Consider the following 24,223-nt stretch of genomic DNA (forward strand, 5'->3'; position numbering starts at 1 on the left):
TGTCACTCTAATTTATTTCAAATAAATGAGAAGAACATTTTTATATAAAATTAATAAATACCAATAATAAAAAAAGATCAAATAAACAATGAGCAAAACAAAATAAACAGTTCATGATTGCTCACCACATAACTGTTCATAATCCTCATTATCATAAGTAATCCCGACGTAATGCTTACGTATTGCGTCATCGGCGTGGGCGTGGCTCCCGGCGTGAGCAGCTCGGGTCGTCTGCTGACAACAACATGCGTCGTAGGCGGACCGAGGGGGGACTCACCAGCCAAGTGACGGCAGACACGGCTAACCAGCGATAACGACAGGGTCAACTCAGAAACAACAGTTGTCTGAACAACAAGTTTTTAGGTTTCCTTACAGTCAGAGAGAGAAAATAATATAGTCCAGGGACGTCACGCTGTATCTGACTGAGGGTGTCCGATTTCTCAGTCTGAGGAATTGCGATGCCCTCTGACTTTATCTCCCTTTTCAGCGGGGACCTCGACCTGAATTCTCCCAGATCCTTGTACTCCAAAGGTAATAATAACAGCTCTTATATTTTCTCCTGCTCGTGTTTAAGTTTCTTCTCGTTTGTTGTAGTTAGTGAATGTGTGTGTAACTTTTCCCGCTACCTGAGTTTTCGGTCGTTAACTGTTCATGTGGTGGCGTTCATGTCCCTTCAGTGTCACTCAGATATAAACTGCCTCCTGATCACATGCTTTTGAATCTTTGTACTTAGATGCCAATGGTGTCCTTCAGCTTTTACTCTTGGTTTAGTTTCCTGGAGCAAGGTGAAGTAGTTTTTTATTTGTTTTTTGTTCTTTTTTTTTTTAAACTGAAGCCCTCAGCAGCTGCATTCACACCGGTCAGACCAGTTTACTTTCCCCCTGCCATCTGAAAAGCAGTGCTGTCTATTTTCTGTGGGTTACTGTGTCATCATCAGCATGGGAGCCTCAGGCAACAGTCAGGTAGAATAACTGAACTGACCTCATGAGAGCAGGTGTAAGTCTCAAGAAAAAGAAAAAACTCCTGGGGATTCTGAGTATTGTACCATGCGTATTCACAGAAAGGGTTAATAATATGAAAGACTTTGTCCATTGAATAATTTCCACTTTTATATATATTATGCTCATTTGCATCATACCAGGTGTAGGAAAAGTGAAAATATGGGTATGTCAGGTACTGGTATAACGGCTGATATATAAAACATCACATAAACAAACCTTTGAAAAAGGATCCCTTAAATATGGTTACCAAAGATTTGTGACCAAGATACTGTGTGTATCTTATGGTTGAGAAATTAACTTAACTACACACTACATTACTGCAAACACATCTTTGGCATTTACATACTGAAATTTCTTGTTACTAATCAGCTAATATATGTGCCAATTCCGATACCAGTTTATCATTCAGGCTCTACTTTAGAAAGAGGTCAGGACTTCTGATGTTGTGTGGAACCACTGTACCCAGATGTTGTAATTCAGGAAATAGTTCTACTGCATAGGCTCAGGCCACTACCTTACAAGACAAGGAGTTTTGCATAATTTTTACCCAACATCATTAACAACAATTGTAAACATTTTCACAATCGGAGATTAAAACAATTAAAAAGTATTAAGCCCCAATTGTACAATATTATTTAGAGGAACTGAGATCCATTAGTAAAGTCACTTTTTTTAATCAACTGATTGCAGAGAGAGGAAAAGATAAAGCTTTTTATTTTTCTGAGATCAGTTTTATTATTTAACTCATTTCATGTGCACCCTATAAATCAGCTGAAATTCCTTTGCGATCCAAACCAATTGTAACTTGCTTTTTAGTCTCCCTTGTTTGCTTACTAATCACAATATTTGTGTCGGCACAGTTGATTCGGCTGTGTGTGAGAGGTGAAGCTAGTTTTGCATCTTGCCGACAAGGCCAACCCCCAACCCCCCTGTTGTCTGTAGGATTGCCCTTTTGGTTGGAAAGAAAAATCATCATTTAATTCCACAAATCATCAGTATTGACAAGCCATTATTCTTTATTATGGACGTAATATAGAGTAGATTGTAGCAGTTTTGTTGAATTTCATTATTTCTGCTTATCTATTGGGTCGTTTGGTTAGTTAGGCTGTTTTTCCAGAAAGCTACATTGGACAACTAAACCACAATGAGGAATACATATTTTTAGCGTGCGAGTGGTCCTGGGAATTCCAAGGAAAAACACAACGCTGTAACAATGGCACTCAGGATAGGAATGCTAGTCATACTACCTTTTTGTGGCGGGTAAATGGATGTCATAAAATGTCTTCCCACCAGTTTCACATCAAAGGTGAAGAATGTTATGGCTTTCCCATAAGTTCTGTCAAGCCCGGTTAACAATTGTACGACGACAGATCTCGACATAGTTTCGTTTTTTTTATATTGACACCCACCAAAGCCTGGTCAATCATTAACTCTCTGGCTGCTCTGTGTGTAAACCTGGGCTTAAATAGCACTCTATTAATATTGACTCTGCTGCGTTAAGCAAACTTAGCGGCATGCGCTTAAAAATACTTGATTGCCTTGAAAGCTCGTTGATATCTGATGATGAAAGAAAGAATACCGTAGAGGGAAAACATCTGAAAAATAAGGTAAAGTGAATTTAGAGTTCATAAATGTGCTGTCTTTTCTGTCATAAACACATCAAAAGGAGGACTCTTGACATAATTCACTCAGGACTCTCTTGTCAATCTGCAATGATTGCAAACACCATGAGGTAGAGATGTTTTGTAGTCACCCAGAACATTCTTTACGTTTTCCTCATCTGTTTAACATTAACTCCAACCTGTTCTGCATACTTCAGACATCAGCCGATATAGCTTTGCTTGGTTATTTGCCAGGTGTCACAAAGGCAGCTAGCTCGTGATCATGATTGACATTGTATTGTTCTTTCTTTATTTCCTCTTTTGAATCATATTGTGAGGAAACAATTTCCCACACCAAAATTATGAAATGTGCACAGTGCAACGCTCATGCAGCCAACTCAGGATCAAAATGAGCCCCACAAAAATGCGTAAAAATAAGTCAGATCTGTCAGAGAATCTTCTGTAAATCTAGATACTGGAAAGAGTAACTCTGGCCCTCAGGCTCCTCGGCCATCTGTGAATGCTGTACTCTGATGTCTGCCTATGTTGTGCCTCAACTCTCTTGCTCCTGCTAACCCTTCTGGAGGTGCTAAGTTCAGGCAGAGGAAGAGACGCATGTGTATTATAGCCTCAACCTTTTTAGGATTTCAGGAGCTTTATTTGCATTTTCTTGTTGACGTTTTGGTTTTGGTTCTAGTTCCCGGACCCACAAAGTCCCTGCTCATGGCGTAGTACTTTTTTCACGGCCCAGGAAGTTTTGAGGTGGAGTTTGCAGTACTGTGTTATCTCTAATAATGATACTATGATGATCTAATGATGCTGGATATACATTTCTCATATATTCAGTTTTAGGATCAAGCGCTGATAGATTCATTGTATGTGTGTCTTGACAAAAATACATATAGTAATGCAAATTACTCACACCTTACCTTCTTTAAAATCTCTTTGATTAATCATTAACACTAACCAAACCTCAGTAAAAAGACTAATCAGGCTCCGGTCAAAATATCACCTCCTCTGGTATTTACTGCACACTTGTGACTTTGTTTGTGAGTGGTTTAACCTGTTGAAGCTGCAGCACCTGAATCGGATACTGTCTTTTAAGTCTTTTTTTTTCTTTTTATTTCTGCTACAATTTATTTTGGATCTGTGTAAAAAATATCAGACAAATATTCGAAAAATATTCGAAAAATATACAATATAACATTATAAATCTTAATAATTTCATTATTATAATACTACGAGTGTTTTATTTGAATGCCAAAATTGCTGTCACTTGATATCCTTGATTCAACTTAGTGTTATCTTGGGGATATTCGCACTACATTGCGTGTCAACATTTGTGTTAGTTATATGCCTTACCAGATAGACATAACATCTTTTGACCATGAAAGATATATATTTTGAATGTGCACTGTGACAGTTTTGTATGTACTATATAGCGCACTTTAATAGATTTTGAGATCCACAATGCAGTTATCAGTAAACCCATAAAACCTCTAAAATCATACAAGTATATTGCCCAGTTTTCTGCCAGACATGTCCTTTTTGTGAAACGTGTAGCAGACCTTTGTCTCTGCGGCCTATTTTAAGTTATCAGGTGTCTTTTGTTCATGAAATGGAAGCATATCTTTGCCACAAACACATATCAGCTGTTGAATGGAGTTTATTTTCTGGGTAAATGTTGCTGTGGAGCAGGTATCCCATAGAAAAACTACAGTGGTGTACAAAGTGGAACAAGAAGCTGTATATCTTGAAGCAGCATTTTATGATGTTTCTGTTTTATTTCTTTGTGTCAAGCTTAATTTCTGCTTCACCATCAAAGCATTTCAGTGATTCTACTGGTTGATTTATAGTCCAACATAGGATTTATATGAATTAATCTGTGGATGATGGTGTCTTCACAGGCCAAAAGTGGAGAGGAAAAGCTGACACAGACTCTTTCTAGCCTAAAGAAGGAGTGCAGGCCTATTGCTTTTGCTTCCAATCATCTTGTGGAAGATTTCTCACACTCCTCTGTGAAAAGCCCAAAGCACCTGTGAGATCTAACATCCACCCTGGTGTTTCTCTCCAGAGGAAGGTGATTCTGAACTAAGACATTAAATATTAAGTGCGGTGACTCTTGGCTGGCAGGAGTCTTTCCATTGGCAGATGAGAAGCAGCAGTAAAGGTGTCTCATAACTAGGCTGTACAAACTGTGTTACCGGTTACCTATTGAACTGTCATTTGTAAAGATAAATATTTTCATACACCAAGTCCTAAGCACGTGTGTAAGGTCCCATCTGCCTATCGGAAACACTGGCCATGATGTAAATAATCGTGTTTCTATAGAAACAAAACAATAGTGATTTTTTGTTAAAACATGTTTAGATAATAAGATGGGTTTACAATATAGTCAAATAACATATTTCTTCACAGACCACTTAATTTATCACCCAAAGCATATCTTTATTCTTCCAGTATGCTGCTTTAAATAAATACTGACACACCAGAAACCAGAACACCAGCTTCATGTAATCCAATATAGCAGCCGTACAATAAACCCTCCCTCTGTGACGCTTATCATATTCAGTTTTTATTGAGACTGTGCCAGAAAGCTGTTGATTCAACTCTTTGGTCTTTTTGAAGGCTGAATGTTGTGGTTGTGCATTGTTTGATTGTAGTATCCTAAAACAAGCTTCAAATTGAAACTAGTTGACCTTTAAGACCTGTACTCTGACTCTCCCCTCTCCCATCATCCCCTTCCCTCTGAGAGAAGAGCGACACAGTCCGTAAAGGATGGACAGGTCAACAAGACATCAGACTTAGGAGACACAGGAGACGTTCCCTAACCTTAACCACATGTTTATCACTGTAACCATGGCGACGAAGGTCCCTTAGGCTTAATAACATAGTCATTTTAACTAGGGCTGCCCCCGGCCAAAGATTTTCGTAGACGACTTGTAGTCATTAGTCTACTAGTTGTCACACGTTTATGATATTAACTTCATTATGTATCACATGTATTTTTCGGGGGCATCAGAAACCAAATCACCAGATCAGAATTGACTACTAGGGGGCAGCCCTAATTTTAAGCCAAACCATGATCTTTCCCTAAACTTAACCAAGTCGTTTTTGTGCGTAAACCAAACCAAACCTTAACCATAGTGTTGTCACGTCATAAAAACGTTTTTTTTGTTTTTATTTGTAACGTTTTGGAAGATACAAACAAACGATGTCGTACAGGCATCATATCAGGAAACACTTCTACGTGTTGTTTGTAGAGAGCATGGACAAATAATTATTTTTTTCGTTTGGAGGACTTAAATATATTCCATTTACTGCAATTCAAGACAAAGAAGAAAAGCAGAAAATGTTCACATTTGAGAACCTGGAACCATGCTTAAAAAATGACCAATCAAAATAGTTCCTGATTTATTTCACGTTTATCAACTGATTGATTAACCGACTAATATTTGCAGCTCTAATGTAATGCATTTCTACTCTTTTCAGCCACAGCTGCTGTTTGGGTTTATCCTCAGGTCCATTTTCGAACAGGTCCAAAACTTTGAATCTCTACATTGCAGGTCCCATGTCACTTCATTTGTGTCCCACTACCCCACTAAGTGCAGTGAAAAATACCTCAGGTAAGTTTTGAGACACTGTATAGCCACAGTCACTTTCAAAGACCTGATCCAGACTTTCGTGTTCAACAGTGTTGGTTTTCTGTGGGGGATGAGACTGTCTTTGTTGACTCTGTTTCTGCCTTTTATACTGTACAACCTGTCACAGGGTCTCCTCATAGAGGCTCCTACAGAGAGGTATACCTTTGGCATAAAGTAGTCAAACAATCCATCCTACGGCCTTGTGGCCTTACAGTTGCGGTATCTCAATATCCTGTGTATTCATTTCTTTTTTATGAGTCATCTGCTGCTTCCTTGGCAGACTGGCAGGGTTGGAGTGAATGGACTGGCCGATTTCCTCCTGCATCCTGTCATTGTTGGTATTCTTTCTGGCTGTCTTTATTGAAGTGACGCTTGAGGGTTTGGACACTGAGAGAGGTGCCTGATAGTGTGGTGGATGACACATTATTGTAGCAGAGGAATTCTCTGTTCGCTTGAAAGCAGAAGTAGCACCATTATCAAGATGGTACTGTGTTGTTTATAAAAGGGAAGGTGGCATTGAAGGGGAGCACTAACCAACTGTCTCATGTAACACTTGTACCTGGTCAGAGGTTAAGCTTCGTAGGGCTCATTCATATTTCATGCGTCAGTGCATCTACTTAACATACACAGACCAAGAAGCATCCACCGCCCCTGCCCACATCTGATCCGGGATCAAGGAAACGGCTGAAAGCAAAACATAGACTGCACCAATACTCAGTTGGATTGTCTAATTTTTCTACAAACCAAAACATATGCCTTCAGAATCATTTGAAAGATGATATGATTACATAACAATTCTGCACTTTCCATATGGGATTTTTATTAATACTGAGCTAAAAAGTTTGAGGACGCCTCTGATTACAGGCAGCCACTTGTGCTCCTGTTGGTAATAAGTTGATTGACACTCATTGTTGGTGAAAAGTTAAAAGGACTCAACCATGAAACTGAAGGACTATAGCACACTGAAGAAAGTGTAACCAAAACATCTGTGCATTTTCCCCTGTGCTGAATTTTGATTTAATTTTTAAAAACTAAATAAAAGGAACAATCGAATTGATTTGGGTGTGATGAGTTGAGAATTGAGTTTGTTAGATGGACAAGAATGTCAAGAGTATAATAAGATTATTGTTATAAGGATATAATGCTTGGAAACCATTAAGAAAAATAGACCTATATGGCCTATATGTTGGTTTTCATGTTAAACTCGAATCAAACTCAAAGCTCTACCTTAAATAATCTAGAGCATGACAGCTGGTCACAAGGCATGTTTTTGATGAAACCTTTAAAACATTCAGTAGCTGCTGGTCTGCTTAGCTCCTGCCTACATTATAGTCCTTTTAACCTTGTGTAAAGTTGCCCTTCCATAGTTTGATTTAAAATCAAAGGTCATGTTTGCTTTTAGCCCCCACACACAGTGGAATCTATTGCCTCAGGACAAGTCGAGGCAAGTCAAGGTTAACTGGGTCTCTCCAGAATGGCTTTACAAAGTGTACATTTATGCCGACTATTGTCGTCCCTTATGCCCCTTTTTTCTCCCATATTAGTTGCCAATGTGACTTTTAATGTCTTGCCCTCATTGAAGTCAGGCACTGTAACATGTTACAGCTTCAGAAAATAATAATTTTTGTTTAATTTTAATTTTTTATCAATTCTCAGTGTGTCATTGTATTAGTAATAAAGGCATTATACAGTCTCTGTCCTGCCACTCCTTCATTTATCAGAGTTTGGCAAAGAGGAAGTTTTCTTGATGAGTTAAATAAGACGTCATCAGCAGAAATGATATTGTTCATCTCTTAACGTCTCAGCAAGCCGCAACCTGCACAGAAAAACAACTTTTTTTTCTCCTCATGCTTCTCTTTATGCTCACTAGAGTAGTGAGCATGCTATTTATTAATCTTAAATGATCTTAAAACTGCTTTTTTGTTGCAGCAGTGGTGTTTTGAGCAATAGGACAATAGACTGTTACAGGGATCTCACCCAAATCTACCTGGAGTGACCCCAGTTCTTCCTCATTTTTATTTTCAGTAAAACAGTCTAACAAAGGCCAGAACAACTTTGTTCAGGATTGTGGTTGTGGTGTTTGCTGATTATTGACCTTGTCCCCAGTCGACTGTGGTTTTGCCTGACTAATTAGTAGACATTCCAAATCCTTAATTAGACTTAACACCAAATCTTCTTAAGTAATTAATATCAGAAGGTGTAGGCTTGTTCTAAGTCTGGAAGGTGAGCTTGAAAATGGCAAGTCTTGAAGAAATAAAACGTAGGAAATGTGGAAATGAGGACAGAAAGACTGTACAGTATTTATAAGCTCTAAAGGAGCAGGTTAGGGTTTTGCCAGGCCTGAGCAGACCTGCAGATCCTGCTGGGTTTTTTTGTTTAAGGCTGTGATTGTTTTGAAATGGCTTCTCATTTTACAAGATTTCGGCGTTAGGTTTCTAGTCCTACATTCTTACACTCTACCGTTCTATTGTGCATTTCTGAGTGCCTCAAGACTCGAACAGACCTTCCCAGTGTACACTAAATGTTGACCCAATGCCAGCTACTTTATCTGTTTATTCCCACTTTCTTATCAAGAGAGTCAACAGCTTCCATCAGAAATCAGTCCGCAAGGTTTCCAAATGTAAACCTCTGTGCCACAAGCTATTTTTAAATCAAGTTCACTGTAATTGTAGGTGGACTGTGCGCTGTGTGTACATGCAAACAAAAATGAACTGGAGTCTTTGAGTCTGTATCTCGATCAACAGCTCAAAGATTTTGAGTTATTTCTTGAGGGCCGTCCCAGTTCCAGTTTTTACACTTCGTACACACTGGTTTGTACGGATTAAACAAACAAGATATAACTCTATAGTTATCTATAGAGGTATTCTGATTTTGTTACCCTTGGACATAGCTAGGCTAGCTGTTTCCCCCTGCTGCCAGTCTTTGTGCTAAGCTAAGCTAACCGGCTGCTGGCTGTAGCTTCATATTTACTGTACGGACGTGAGATTGGTATCAATCTTCTCATCTAATTCTCAGACAGAAAGTGAATAATAATATTTCCCAAAATGTTGAACTGGTCCTTAAAGTGGCTACATGCTAAATCACTAACTCATTAACTGATTATTTTGTAGACTGCGAGTAGCTTATAAATTTAGTGTTGCTTTGAGTCCTTTCCACTAAATGTGGTTAGCATGGCAGCTTGGTGATGTCACACTGTCAGTGAGCGTATGCATGCAGTATTGCCAAAGGCTCTTCCTGTTGCCTCAGCACGGTTTTCCTGCGGACAGAAATGCCTGTGTTGACACACCAAATGTTTGGTTGAATAGTTATATCATACTGTAGATTTTTAACATTTGTGTGTGTGTGTGTGTGTGTGTAGCCACCTCCTGTTCAGAGGAAAACAGTTCTCAGTCTCTTGATCAACTTCACCAGTCAGGCCTGGTTTTACTGGAAACGTGTAGTTTAGTACATTCCAGTATCTGTGTCTAAGCATGGCATTTTTTGGCGAGTGTGCATGTGAGTGAGCTTGTGTGTGTGTGTGTGTGTTGTCCTCTGTAAATAGTTTGAATTCCACTGCTTTCTGAAGTCACGCTTTCATGTTAAGCTCAGTGTCTGTTTCATCTTTTTTCGAGTCCACTGGTAAACACAGAGCCAAAGGTAGATGTGCTGCAGAGCATTATCCTTCAGCCAGAATGTGTGCTCACTCCCTAATAACAGACAGTAACACTGACTCCATACAGCACTGCTGTAGCTGAGGCTGCTTGCAGCCGGGTGGTTTGGCCCTCACAGGAGCCTCAGTGGGCTGTTTTGTAAAGTCAGGATAGTGGTGGGTGTTTGTTGAAAGCAAGTCATGTAAACTGATGCCTGGTCGTTCCTGGTCACTTCAGGATTAGCTGGACTGAAAGAGCTACATGCCACAAACTCTTGAGCCTGGTGTGACACAAATCACTGAGCCTGATCTGAAGTCTGGCTGACCTTCACTTTTTCAAATGACTGCGTAGAAAGAATAAAACATGTGAGACAAAAAGCTGTCAGAACTCAAAGACTATTGCCAGGAGTAATAGCCAAAATAGAAGATGTTTGCATTTCTTAGTCACTACTAGTCTTTTTGTTTGGGATTGACCTAATTAAAAGCTGCAGACATTCTTCATTATAGCTGTTACAGTATGAGCACATATTTATAAAGCTGATAAAATATCTATGGTTTCCACCAAACTTCTCATTTGGTTTTGGCCTAAAATATATATATAATATTAATTGTTGGCTGACGTGTAGCTTGGACCAGGTCCAATGTAAATTTACAGATAGACTGTCTACATAACTAAGGTGATCAAATGAAAATGCTGGTCAGGGAGTGTAAATTGATGTTGTGAGCAGTGTTTTATCTGTATACTTTTCCATTCTTTTGTTCACAGTGATCCAGTGAATTCACCTTTTTTAAGTATTCCTGTAAGATTAAGCAGCCTTTCAGCACAAGGTGGTTAAGGCTAGAAATATGCTCAAGGTATAAATATTGGCTTATGGTTAGTCTGATATCATGCAAGAAAAATAGTTTTAAAGATGATGTCATATCTCCTCTCCATCTGACCTGTTTTCCTCAGGGTCGGGGGTGCGGTTGTCATCTACTACTGTAGCTACAACTAATATTCATCGGGTACAGGAGCATCACTCAGGCACAGTAACTGTAATTTCACACGTCCTCTCTACTCCAGTGTGGTAATTCTCGTCTGTTTCTTCACCGGGCGACCATTTTCTCAAATACGATGATGGTGTCATGATCCTTCCTGGATGCAGTAACTGGTTAAATGCAATGATAACACCTCCAGTTATCACATGTTGCATTTATTTAGTGACAGGCTCTGCAGTCAAAATGAAAGTTGTGTGACCTGTATTCCACATACCTGATAGTATGTTATTAAGCAATGTGGAGTAAGCAATGTAGATCAAACACATAAGCTGTTGAACAATGTGATATGCTGTTTATAGAGCTCTATTTATTACTTTATGACTTTTCAGCCATGAGCCTTCATTATCTTGACCTACAGTATAGATATTGATTACTTTAACGGCTAACGCTGTGTGATAAGGGTTCACAACTCATGTCTAAATAATGCAACGGTAATGAATAACTCATCATGATGAAATGCATGAATTCAAGTATGTATTCAAATATCAAGAAGTCATTTGGCTCAACAATAACAAATGATCATGGTATGTTTAGGTTCACATATTATTCATTTATGGACATTAAAGATACCCTCTCTGGTTTTGTAAACCAATAGTGCCCCCCAATTCCAAATGTTAATTCTTGAAAATCAGTGTTTTGGTGATTTGAAACACCACATGAATCACAGTTGAGTTAGAAAACATCAACAGTGAGCTGAGAGGAAATGTGGGGATTTTGGTGGGTGTTTTGTATGTATGTAACTAACATGCCATCACATTACCTGCAGTTGGCTTTGTCAATGGACAAACATGCTTCTTTGTTCATCTGTCACCTATCATTGAAAAAATAGTGTCTGATCACAGAAGTAATGCCTACTGGATGTTTTCAAGTCATTGCACATACACTAACCCCGCCTCCCCATCCATTCATGCTAACATCGTGTTGTCACGCCACTTTTACAGTATGCATGTTTCTTTGACAAGTTTGTCCAGCTTGTAAATGTAAACTCCTCAGTTGGCAGTTTATTAGGTACACCTAGCTAACACTAACGCAGTCTAATACAATGGTCCTGCAATAAATCATACCTTCATGAAGGTTATAATGTTCAGCTTGACAGTTGAAACTGTTTTAGAGACGTGTAGATTCAACTTTTTGATCATTTGAGGAGCAGTTTGTGTTGCTGTTGAATTATATTGTGTTCTACTGAGAGGTGCTTCCGATATTTAGTTTACCTTCACTGATACTGTATATGTAACCAAATTAAACTCAATATGGAAATATGTTGATCTAATGGGATGGCGTTTTGGGGATGACTTAGTAATGTAGATGTCAGCTGTCAGATAAACTTAAGTTTGAGTCACTTAGTGCAGCATTTAAGACCAGAAGAACATAAATAAATTAATAATTAAAATTCTAGGCAATATCTACCACATATCATGAATCCATTATAATGATATATCAGCCAGTATTTTTTAACATAAACGAACATTTATGGTAAGGATCCCTTACATTAAATTCATTTAATAATAGCAACCAGAGCAGGACATTTTGCAGTTGAATAATAAACTTCGGTCAGGCTCTAATAATGATATTGATTCTAAGTGCATATATTGCCCAGTTCTATGTAAATACACAAACAATGACCAAATACAGAAAGTACTAATAGCTGAACCTCTGTGCCGCCAGCTACATTAATGAATGTATGACCTAAAAGTGAATGAATTTACAACTTCATTATCTATGTGTTGATTATTTATTAAGCCATAGTTGTGGTGCATTGTACACTAATTCATGCATTAGATTAAGAAGGGTCATGCATTAGCTACACATTAATTAAGCATGTTATCCTCATATTTTAAAGTTTGGATAATGCTGTTTTATTTTCTAATTTTGTCCACATTATCTCACAAGAGACGCAACCGCTCCAAAGACTTGTCTCCTGATCTGTGTTGCTATGGAGTCCCTGGCAGCCTTCATGTAGGCTTGGCTGTAAACATTTCAGGGTTGTTGTACATGGTTTGCTGCAGGTGCCAGCCCCTTCACTGTTTTTTTTCCCCATTCGCTGCTGCATGTCCAAATGTACTGACGTGGTGATCTTAATCCTAATCTTCCCCATCACTTTTTGTTCAATAGTATTCCACCTAGTTCAATAATATAATATCTACCTTGTGTATCTCTGCATTTTTCAACATCAGTAGGTTATTCTATTGCTTCATTTCTGCTTGACAGGGTTCCACATGACAATACCTGAAAATAACCTGTTGAGCAAGTTGGAGTACAGAAAAGGGTCTGCGAGCACAGTAAACAAGACAGAGAGAGGGAGAGACGTAGGTGGAGTGGAGGAGGGGGACAGAAGGGGAGTTAAATCAGTCACTCAGCCAAAAAACCAGTGCCACGCCCCAGGTGCCAGGGCTAGTAAGAGCAAGCAGCAGGAATGTGAGGGAAATGAATGGGAGAGTAAGTCCTGCCATTCACATGGTGAGTGCTTTCTTTTTTCACCTTTAGCCTGCACTACTTACCATATAAACATATCACAAGGCATGGTGAGGATAGAAAGAGCAAATATATTTGACTGTTGGCTCCAAAAATATCTAACTTTGTGCAGGATTTCTGACATAAAACTTCTGATTTTAAGTGTATGAGGTTTATTAGTTATCCTTCTGTTTACATTGAATGTGAGTGGAAGCTAAATTTGTGAAGCAGTTAATGAGAGATGCCACATTTCAGTTCAGTTGATATTTATCAAAATGTGTTAATAGCATTAGCAGACCTGATCAAAACTAACCACATGAGCATGGTGTCTGTCTGTGTGAACAGTTTTTTGGTCAGGCTTTAATCTGTTATTACGATGATCACAGACGGACAGAAAATGAAAGGTTTTCCTCAGTGGTCAGTGGTCTGCACAACACGACTACAGTCTTAAGTTAAAATCAAAACATCACGTGGCGTGTGAGTCAGGGCGGTATATTTCCCAGCAAACGAGGCTGACCTTTTTAATTTTTTAAATCTTCTCCTGTGTGAAAAGGACAGTGTTTTGTCGCGTGTAAATAAAGACTTGCACTCTGTCTGCTTACGAGGAAACAAATATGGAGCAAAATAAGAATTTGTTTCAGTCTTCAAAAAACATCTAGGGACTGTGGAAACACTTTGAACAGGCCAGCCAGTGATTCGAGACCGCTGCTCCGAGAGAAGAGTACATATTTTCTGTCTGTGCGGTTGGCAATCTGTTTACTGGAAGAGTTGCTCACACAGAGCACATGTTGCTGCATGTGCAGTCAGTCAGTGAGCCCAGAGAAGACTGTAGAGTTAAAGAGTAAATGCAGGGGTAAGAGAAAGTGTTTTTGTGGCGGTGGTGGTGGGGGGGGGGGGGCGTTTGTATGCATGTGCATGCATGTGTGTCTGTGATTTTGTTTAGAGAACTTAGCAAATAACCAGCAAAACCACACTAGAATCCTGTGTGTGTGTGTGTGTGTGTGTGTGTGTGTGTGTGTGTGTGTGTGTGTGGTTCAGTGTGAGTTATATGAGTTTGCTGAGTCCAGATTTAAGCTCCCTTTCTGGGAACCAGCATTCCCTACTCTTCTAAAGCGAGCTGTAAGAGACAGCAGGGCTTTGGGAATGAAGAGGCATGGGCTAGTTTCAGTATGTCCCAGGTTTGTCTATTGTACACAGCGAGTGGTAACAATGGGAGGGTTAAGTATCTGATATACACACCGAACCCTGGGACTCAGCTGCAAGTAATTAAAGCTGGCAGTTGGCAGAGGAGAGAGTCAGGCGACTGTAATGGCCGCTCTAGGTTCATACCATAATATTTGGATGATGAATCAGGCTGCTAGTAAAAGTGTTGTCATGCTGTTGACCCAAGGCTTTCTCCCCTCCCCATGTCCTGTTGGCCCTAAGGGAGGCACAGAGCGGAGAGAAAAAGGCTTTGTATGACCCTGCTGCCTGTTTGTAATGAGATCTGCTGTTTATTTGGTATATTACAGCTTTGGCTTTTACCTCAATAGATTCATCATTTTATGGTTTTATTTCCAGTTGGTTTGGTCCTCCTCAATGTGTATCCAGAGCCCTGAGTTGTTTTTACTATTAAAGATGGATCTTTAGAATGAAGTTAAAAGTCCTGATGAAAGTCATCATCATAAACAAGGTCTCTTCACATTTATTGCCACTCTAATGTCAATGTGTTTTTTGATTCCTCTTGGTTTTCATCGTCTGTCAGCAAACTAATTGCACATTGACTTTTGTTTTCTTTAAATTAATGGTAGCATCTTGGAGAGGACAGGCAACAGTGTGGCATGATTTTTGCCTACATGCAGCCGACAGCAGAGTTTGTAAGAGGTGTAAACCCGTTAGACATCTGAACTGAGGCTGGAATGATCATGCATTGTTACCGTAGACATGACTCTGTATCGTGGGTATTTCCTTGTCATTTATCAGATTTGTTGCCAACCCTCTTGCGGGTATGTTCTTGCGATTGCGTAAGAGTTGTGATGTGAAATTGTCGTACAACAATGTGTAACACTGTGATTGCAACATCAGCATGAAATCAAATCAAATAGAGAAATGGTATTTCTGAGAAAAGCATGACTAAAAACAAGGTATCATGTCATTTTCATTTCACCCTTTACCAACAAAAGCTGTCAAGTTCCTGTTCACATGTCACCTTTGTCTTTCAACAGAATCAGCGTATGACCTTCTCCCCAGAGAGCTACAGTTGCCTTCCTCCACTCAGCACAGCCCAAAAGTCATGAGTCAAAAGAGCGGCGGAGAGGCAGGGCCTCCCCCTTCAGCTGCTCTAGCATCAGGTAGGATCCTGTTCCTCTTATCTTTATTTCTCCTCTGCGAGCAGGACTGATCATGCCCCACCCCAAAAAAACGCAGCTCATGTCAACAGTCAAACAAAACAAACACCTGTATACTGCAGGAAAGTCCATCAGACAACCAGCCGGCTGCTCTGTGATCCTCACACACAAAAAGAAAAAGTATGTCATTGGGGTAAAATCAACTGAACATGTCCGACTGTGAGATATTTGGTCGAGGGGATTGTTGTTGTGAATACTGTATGTCGTGGTCTCTGGCAGTGTTGAAATGTGTTTTTGTGATTCAGACTATAAAATAGATAAATGGTTTAAACCGTACACAGTACCCAATAATAATGAGCGAGCCCAACAAAGCTTATTGTTTCACAGTGTTGCAGACTCAAAACACTTTTTTAGAGAATTAGGAAGCTTTGAGTGGCTGTAATCACAGTTTTACCATTTTGCACTTCCAAGGTGGAGCTATTGTTTACAGGAGAAAATCATATTGGCAGAGAAATACAGAAGTCCAGAAATATATATGTAGATATACTGTTGCTGGCTAATTACTGCACAATTTATGTCTACAGGACATTTTTAACACCTTGATCTTTATGCTTGCTGTGTGGGCAGATGGAAAAGGGTCACTCTTAACTTTTAAAACACTTTGTTGCACTTTAGGTGAACCAGAGATGTTCTGTTGGCGTGTGTAGACTCATGACTACTCATTTAAACACATCCTTTACTAGTCATTGGAAACATTGAAGTGCTTCACTGAAATGAGCAAGTTGGATTGTCTGGTTTTTTGCTGACATTAAACATTGCAAAAGAACAAAACAAGATGAGCGCACAGTGCAGTACACAACAAAGGACATACAGGTTTGAAGCCTATTTAAAGAATTACCTCTAATTCTTAGAAATCTCAACATATGCGTCTACGAGACACTAATGCTGCGTCTCATGGTGTCCCTTTTCCTTTGACCCTTCACATTTCTATTGTGCATTCTCTTGATACATAGCTGTGTCCAAATATGAAACATTCCTCTGAGAAGTGACTTGCTTAGCCACCCTCCCAATTGGTGAGTAGTTGAAAAATATGAGCTGTTTAGGGCAGTGATACAACATTAAAGTGGATGTGATCTACCATTAAAAAGCACCAGAAGAAGTAGAAAGAAAGAAGAGCTGCCACCCATTTAGTCCAAACGAATTAATAGTGGAGAGATAATGTTTTGAAATATAGCATTCATGTGGCTTTTTGTCTCAAGCACTCTAAATTGAAGAATTCTTTATTTTCTTTAGTCCCAACTCACTTCTGAAAATTCCCAAATGGCCATCAGATGAATAGTTAAGTCACTATAGTTCAATTTGAAACACATTTGATGTTTAGAGTGTGCTCCACTGTAGCTGTAGTTGTCAAGGCTTTAGAGAGAGTTTTAGTAAATGCAGATGTCTGTCCCTTATGGACTTCATCACAGCCACTTGCAGGTGAAGTATATTTTAGTTCTTTGTTACAAAAAGATGTTCTTTTAACAGACTTCACAGTATTTCAGTGTTTAGCAGAACAGTGTTCTCAGCACTGTGTTTGCTGTTTTAAAACCTTTCATGTAGTGAGTGAGGTTTGATAGAGGGACCCGCCTCTCAACATCTGTAATAGCGTTGAACATGCAACAGTATTTGTTCATGGATTTGGGTTGCTATTGTATGTGATTGGTTTGTGATCATATATGTCTTTGTGTTTTGATACTTGCTCAAAATGAAACTACCTCCATACGTTTTATGTGCCTCTCTGTCTTTCCGACTGTGTGTTTTGTAAACTAATGAGTCACCAAACAGTCCAGAATGTCAACAGCAGTCTAACTCCTTTTTTTACAATCTGCAATTTAACCAGACTTTTCCCCACTCTTCATCTAGTTCATTGTAACTATTTGAATGCTTTTGGAATTACAGTGTACGTCAGCATGCTGGAGCAACATTTTCTGACAAACAAAATACCCTGTGTTATTATTATTATTATTATTATTTAAATCTGAATAAATTTTTACTGTTCAGCTCTTATTGCTCATTCGCTGTCTCATTTTTATATTCCAGGAAGTTCCCTCTGAAGCAGGGAGTGTCTGCATATAAAATGGTCTGCAGTTCTCTGCTTCATAGGTCAGAAGCTTGTTTATTTTGTTTCTGTGGCTACGTTCAGTCCCAACAAAATTAACTTTTGTAGCAAAAGAAAAATTGAAAATAAAAGCTCCAATAATTGGCATGCATCATATTGTACATATTACTGTTTTGAACTTCCCTCTCCATTTCATTATTTTGGCTAATTAATTCAACATGAACAAAATGCTAATAATAATGATAAATCCATTCAATTGCAAGTTAATTTATTCACAAGGATTTGTAGTGATATCCCAAAATTAAACATAAATAAGGGGGGCTTCTCACCTCTCATCTCTTCTTCTTTTAGTCACACCTATATTGCGCTTCACATACTTACATTTACAACTCCTCAGATATCATCAGCACCACAGACTAAGGTCCAATGAAAAGGGGGAAATAATAATTGGATGGAAAAAAAAAAATACTAAACAAAAGCAAAAAATAAACAATCATGAACAAAATTTTGCTGCTTAAATGGGACTGCTAGCCAACACTGGTTGGGATGCCTTTATTTACTGTCTAATTATTTGCACTGTAGATGCCATGTCCTCTTCTATGACCATGGAAGGCCCCCGCAGTGCTTTTTCCACCTCTTCCAGCTCCGCCATGCATTCCAGTTCTTCAGCTAGTGACCAGAACCCAGTTCACGGCAACAATGTTGACCCAGACGACAGCAGGAGCAGCAGAGTGGTACCAGAGGTTGTCGGAGCAGAAGGTGGGAATGGTAACGGCAGCAATGGCGGTAACTGCAGGGTTAGCAGTGACTTAGGGGGAGGAAGAGGCGCAACATCCCAGGAGGCCCAGGCACATCACCAGATGACCCCATCTAAGCGCCGCACCGTACTGAACATCTCTCCACCTCCACAAGACCTGCTTGATGACAGCCGTATGTCCTGCCAGGATGAAGCATCCCTGGACTCCGAGCAGAGTAGCAGCATCTGGATGGATGACTCTCTCTCCAACTTCAGCATCATGAGCACCGTCTCTTACAATGACAACACAGAGGTGCCACGGAAGTCCCGCAAACGTACCCCTCGCCAGAGGCCTGGTCCCAAGTCTGTGCCTGCAGGGGAAGCCAGCATGGATGTGTTCGATGCAGACAGTGCCAAAGGTCCTCACTTTGTCCTGTCACAGCTTGGCCCTGACAACAAGACTGGACCCAAAGGAAGGTTTGTGTAACCCTATATATATACACACACACACACATACTCATCAAACCCTCCAGTAAAGCCTCTCTGTATGGAACTATCTGCAAGCTTTTCCTGTAATTTGTCACCCATCACTGACCAAAGAAAACAATGACTTTTTATTAATTTAATATTCTTTATTAAATTATATTGATGATAATAATGATACTATTGCACAGTTAAGTAGGTTGTCAGCCTTGATTCTGTGTTACCATTGTCTTAAAGGCCTTTCTGGTTATTCTCATACAATCTCATTTTTGCTGTCAGAATAGGAATTATTAGGAAATGACACATTGCACCACAGATGGAAATCTTCAGCAAACTACTCTGTCTGTATTTCCCACCACACTCTGACTGAAGAAGAGCGGTTAGATCAGAAGGGAGGGAGGGGCAGGATACTGAAGTACAAACAATGGTCAGCCACAGTGAATCACAGAGCCTCTCTCAAAGACCTAGGATAAGCAGAGCAGATTAAATAAACAGATAACTCTGAACGCTTTAAGAGCTGGGGATAGAATATGCTTGGTTGATGGAGGGCCTGTTAACTCTGCATTGCTCAGACCACCATGGGGTGGGGGGGTCCAAACAAATAAGGACAGCGTCGTTCCAGACATTCTTTGCCTTTTCCACCACAATACCAGAAGATGCCAGCTAGATTGCACAAACTGAAATAAAAATTGCTTAAACATGTTGGAATTAGAAGTGATCCTCTCTCTGTGTCTCTGTCAAACCGGTCTTTGTTGCAGCTCTGATGATCCTCAGACAACGAAACAGAAAGGAGGAACTCTTTTGACGCAATACCCACAGAAGAGTGAGGGGAAGGAGCTGAAGATCCTCGTCCAGCCTGAGACTCAGCACCGAGCCCGCTATCTGACCGAAGGCAGCAGAGGGTCAGTGAAGGACCGCACGCAGCAGGGCTTCCCTACTGTAAAGGTACCTGTTAAACCCCTGACATGGCCACTGTAATGACTTTTCGGCTTTAAGGTTAAGTTAATGATTGGGTTATTGTGAATATATACAAAATTTGCTTAGAGCCATGGGAGCAGTGGGGCAAAACATGTTAAATGTGTTCTAGGTGGAAAAGTAAAGGTCATTGTGTGTCAAAAAGTGGAAAGAGCCTTGATATGCTCGGTAGGTGTTTATTTTTTTGCAATACCAGGGCTAATCCAGTATCTCTTGCTATATCTGCTGTGCATTATTGTTTCCTATCATATTTTCCAAAGGTTTTATAGTGCTTTATATTGTATATGTGGAGAGTGGAGTGTCACTGTAGAACTGTTGTGTCAGAAAGGTTTGGACTGGATTTGAACAGCCCCTCCTCAGGCCCAGCATGAATGAAATGCTTCAGGGTTTGACAGGGAGCCGTGAATACACTCGTCAAGTTTTATGACAATCTGCCTGTTAGATTTTGATATTTCTTGTGTACGAGAGGACATTCGGATAGTGGCGTGAGGAAAGGTCTGGTAGTCATTAATACTATAAAACTGCAATCTCTCCCCATCATTCACCCCTCTAGACCATCAATTAACTCACAGGAAGAGACTCCACTACCCAACGTCTTTCAAGAACGAAGGTTCGGTGGTGTTTAGCCTTGCTGTTGAAAATGTAGTAGACTTTTCATGGTTTCCCGACCCTGAGAGAATAGTTAGACCACAGAAGAAACTGATCTTCCTAACTTAATTTTCCTAGGAGAGTGCTCTTCTGTGCCAAGGGTGACATGAAAACCAATTTTAGAATGATCTGTGAAAATGGCAGAGATCTGGAGCTAAAACACAAAGGAACGTTTCCAAATCAGCACTGCACATCTCTGGACCTTCGACATCTGGCTTTCCTCTGGAGACTAAGGAAGATGAAGACAGAGTGAGTTAGGAGCCAGACCAGAGACACTGTCCAGTGGTGGATCATTAATTTGGTCAGTTTGTTGTTGATATTAGCCCAGGAGGTGATCTGGAGATGAATCTGGGCACGAAGCAGAGCGAGTTCTGCTGGATCAGTTACAGGCTTGTTTGTACTGCCAGGGCTGACAGAAAATGGGCATGTCAGAAATAGAAGGTAACTGCAAAAGATGACAAACAGGTAGGCTTTTAAAAGGCTGACTAGATTGCACAAGAAGGTGGAATGAAGATGGGATGATAAACAAGCTAAGACTAACTAACTATTAATTGCTTGATAAGAACAATTGTCAAGCAGAGCAGATGCCCTCATCTGCTGGACATGTAAGGAAATACACTTAGTTAGCATCTGCAAAGCAAGAGGAGAAAACGTGAAGAGACAAAGGAACAGGTTCAGTCACAGGCAGTTGTAACAGCACAGGCCAGGATAGAAAATGATCTGATCCTGACATTTCACATGACACACATTCATTTCTTCTTGATTAAACTTTGAAAATTAGCAGTTCATGCTTTTCTTGGCACAGTCTTTACTTACAGTCTTGAACCAAATGTTCTCACTCACACAAAAAGGAGACCATTCCTGTATCTACCTACAGTATGTATCATATTTTTGCCTTTCTAGTTTGGTAACAATCTTTATAATGTATATATTGCTTGTCCTTTTTTACTTACACAGCTGGAGGGAGTGAATGAACCAGTGGTTTTGCAGGTGTTTGTGGGGAACGATACCGGGCGTGTAAAGCCTCATGGATTTTACCAAGCTTGCAGGGTGACCGGCCGTAACACCACAGCCTGCAAAGAGGTGGACATTGATGGAACGACCGTCATCGAGGTGTCCCTTGATCCAAGCACCAGCATGACACTAGCGTACGTACTTTTCTCGAGATTGAAATTGGGTTGTTTTTGTGATAAATGTTACCAGTAAAGATTTTCATTTTAATACGTTAAACCACAAACTTTGGAGCTTTAGTTTTACTTTTATGTGACCAGTTGTACTTCACAGACAATTCAAACCAGTTGCTCAATAAAGCGACTGCATAATGGACACACATTTGAGCTGTAAGGTAGATTGATCCCCTTGGGGAAATCAGTTGAGGTAATAAGATGCTGGAGTATTTAGTGTTTAGTGAAGAGCTGCTAGTTTAGCAAACACTGTAAAGTTTGTTGTTCAAACTGCGAGCTTTCCAAGCTAATGTTGTCTCTCTGTGCAGGGTGGACTGTGTTGGGATCTTGAAGCTCCGTAATGCTGACGTCGAGGCTCGCATTGGTGTGGCTGGGTCGAAGAAGAAGAGCACACGTGCTCGGCTGGTGTTTCGGGTCAATGTCCCCCGTCCAGATGGTTCAGTGCTCACATTACAGACTCCCTCATCTCCAATCCTGTGCAGTAAGTCAGTCTCCCTGTGTTTGTCTCTGTGGAAATGCTGTCATAGGAATTGGTATATTTGTTGAACCACTGAAAAAAAAAGTATTAGATAGATAGGTAGATATTTACAAATACGTAATTGTTGCATAGATTCTGGTGTATTATTTCACTTCATTAAATCACTTTCAAAAGAGGCAAAACAAACAGTTGACCTGTAACCTACTTAGTTAATAATTACCATTATAAACTGAGCTATTTTCTTCTCTTGAACAGGAGATGTCCCACTATAAAGTTTAATGTAGCTTTAATGTCAGGAGACTGTTGTCGCCTGATGTCTGCATTTGGAGACAATGTGTAAAGATCCCCTCAGATTCATATGTTATTTGATAGTGCGTACAATATGAGGGTGTGGTTGGTTTCATAAACAGGAAAGACGCTTAGGGCCATAAGAAGATTTCTGACTAAGTGGATTTAGGAGAACTGCTTTGAGAGAGACAGGAGAGAAAGAGAAGGAAAGGACAAAACAATAGAGGTGTGTGGACTTCTATTGTTTACGCAGAGCCAGCATGCGTTCCAGGGAAATATCTTTCCACAAAACAAAAAAAAATAGTAATCCCCCTTGACATATGTGTGTTGTGTGTGGTGTGTGTGGTGTGTGTGTGTGTGTGTGTGTGTGGTGCAGAGTAGTAAAAAAGGCTTGTGAAATGTGTTATAGGAAAAGGGGAGTAGTTTTTAGCCTCAGGTTGTTCAAAGGTTTTTACCATTTTGGAGGCCTGTGAGAAAGAAGCCAGTAGTTGAGTTGTCTTTGTTCAGGGTATCTGCAAATGTACCCGAAAATACTCAAATAGCATTGAATTTAATTTCCTTCAGGGAGTTCCAGTTTCAGGGAAGTAATGAAAAAATGTAATATTATATATTTGGGGAATTGAAAAGGTCTTAAAAAGTCAGTGCCCCCCTGAATATATGAGCCTGGTTCAGTAAATGCCTTCAGCTGCCATTGTTTGTCAGTAACAAATCATTTAGTGTGAAATTGTGTTATTTTAACAGTTATGTTGAGACAAAAATATTAAATTAAACTCTCTAATGTTTTATAGTCTCTTGTTCATTTTATGAGTCGACCTCATCATAAGAGGGCCTCATTGACTGTAAAAAGCAGTGAATAGAGTCTTCTCAGAGCAGGAAACATTACTTTTGCATTAATAGCGGCATTAATCTGTGTGAAAATAAGTTGAAACCAATCTGCTTCTTTTATTTTGTCTATAAAACCTAGGTATTGAAACCATGGTATGATAATCAGTAGAAAGGAGCATCATCCAAGCTGTCTCTATCTGCTCTGTTTACAGCTCAGCCTGCAGGAGTCCCTGAAATCCTGAAGAAGTCACTACACAGTGGTTCCGTGAGAGGAGGAGAAGAGGTCTTCATCATTGGCAAAAACTTTCTTAAAGACACCAAAGTCATATTTCACGAGAATGTTTCTGGTAAGAAATTAGTCCTTTGTCCATGGATATTTTGTGTTGCGTGCATTTAAATTTTTTCTCCAGTTAACATGCTTCATCTTCTGTCTGTTCCAGATGAGAAGTCGTGGAAGGCAGAGGCTGAAATTGACATGGAGCTGTTTCACCAGGTAAAAATGTGATTGGTCTTGTGCTTTTTTGTACAGAATGATTAATGCCAATTACTAATGAGCTGAGTAGATAGAAGCAGCCATTTCAGATTTGTATGGGGCTTTAGATGTAATCATCTTAAATGGCTGCTGGTTCAAAGGTTTGAGTAGTCCCATTGTGTTCTGACCTAATTACACTCTCAAAGGCTATACTGAGTGTGTCTCAACAGTCCAGTTTAAACCTGTGCCCTTGTAAACAAAATTGTCAGATGTAGATGGATTGATTGAATCTGCACCTAATAAAAAGGTTCTTGTGTTTAACTCATTGGATGTCATTTAGCTT

General features: G+C 39.8%; 1 protein-coding gene across 1 annotated transcript in view; it reads left to right on the forward strand.

The window, feature by feature from the left end:
* Positions 1-294: 294 nt before the first annotated feature.
* The window catches only part of nfat5b (nuclear factor of activated T cells 5b), a 30,498-nt gene continuing 6,569 nt past the window's right edge, over positions 295-24,223 (forward strand). Inside the window, exons 1-8 of the mRNA XM_070931184.1 lie at positions 295-531; positions 15,568-15,693; positions 18,374-19,004; positions 19,769-19,955; positions 21,591-21,781; positions 22,126-22,298; positions 23,621-23,755; positions 23,849-23,901. Of these exons, the coding sequence (XP_070787285.1) occupies positions 459-531; positions 15,568-15,693; positions 18,374-19,004; positions 19,769-19,955; positions 21,591-21,781; positions 22,126-22,298; positions 23,621-23,755; positions 23,849-23,901 (1,569 nt within the window). The 5' untranslated portion in view covers positions 295-458. The remainder of the gene's footprint in view (positions 532-15,567; positions 15,694-18,373; positions 19,005-19,768; positions 19,956-21,590; positions 21,782-22,125; positions 22,299-23,620; positions 23,756-23,848; positions 23,902-24,223) is intronic.

This window comes from Enoplosus armatus, chromosome 1 (assembly GCF_043641665.1).
Source record: "Enoplosus armatus isolate fEnoArm2 chromosome 1, fEnoArm2.hap1, whole genome shotgun sequence".
Taxonomy (NCBI): domain Eukaryota; kingdom Metazoa; phylum Chordata; class Actinopteri; order Centrarchiformes; family Enoplosidae; genus Enoplosus; species Enoplosus armatus.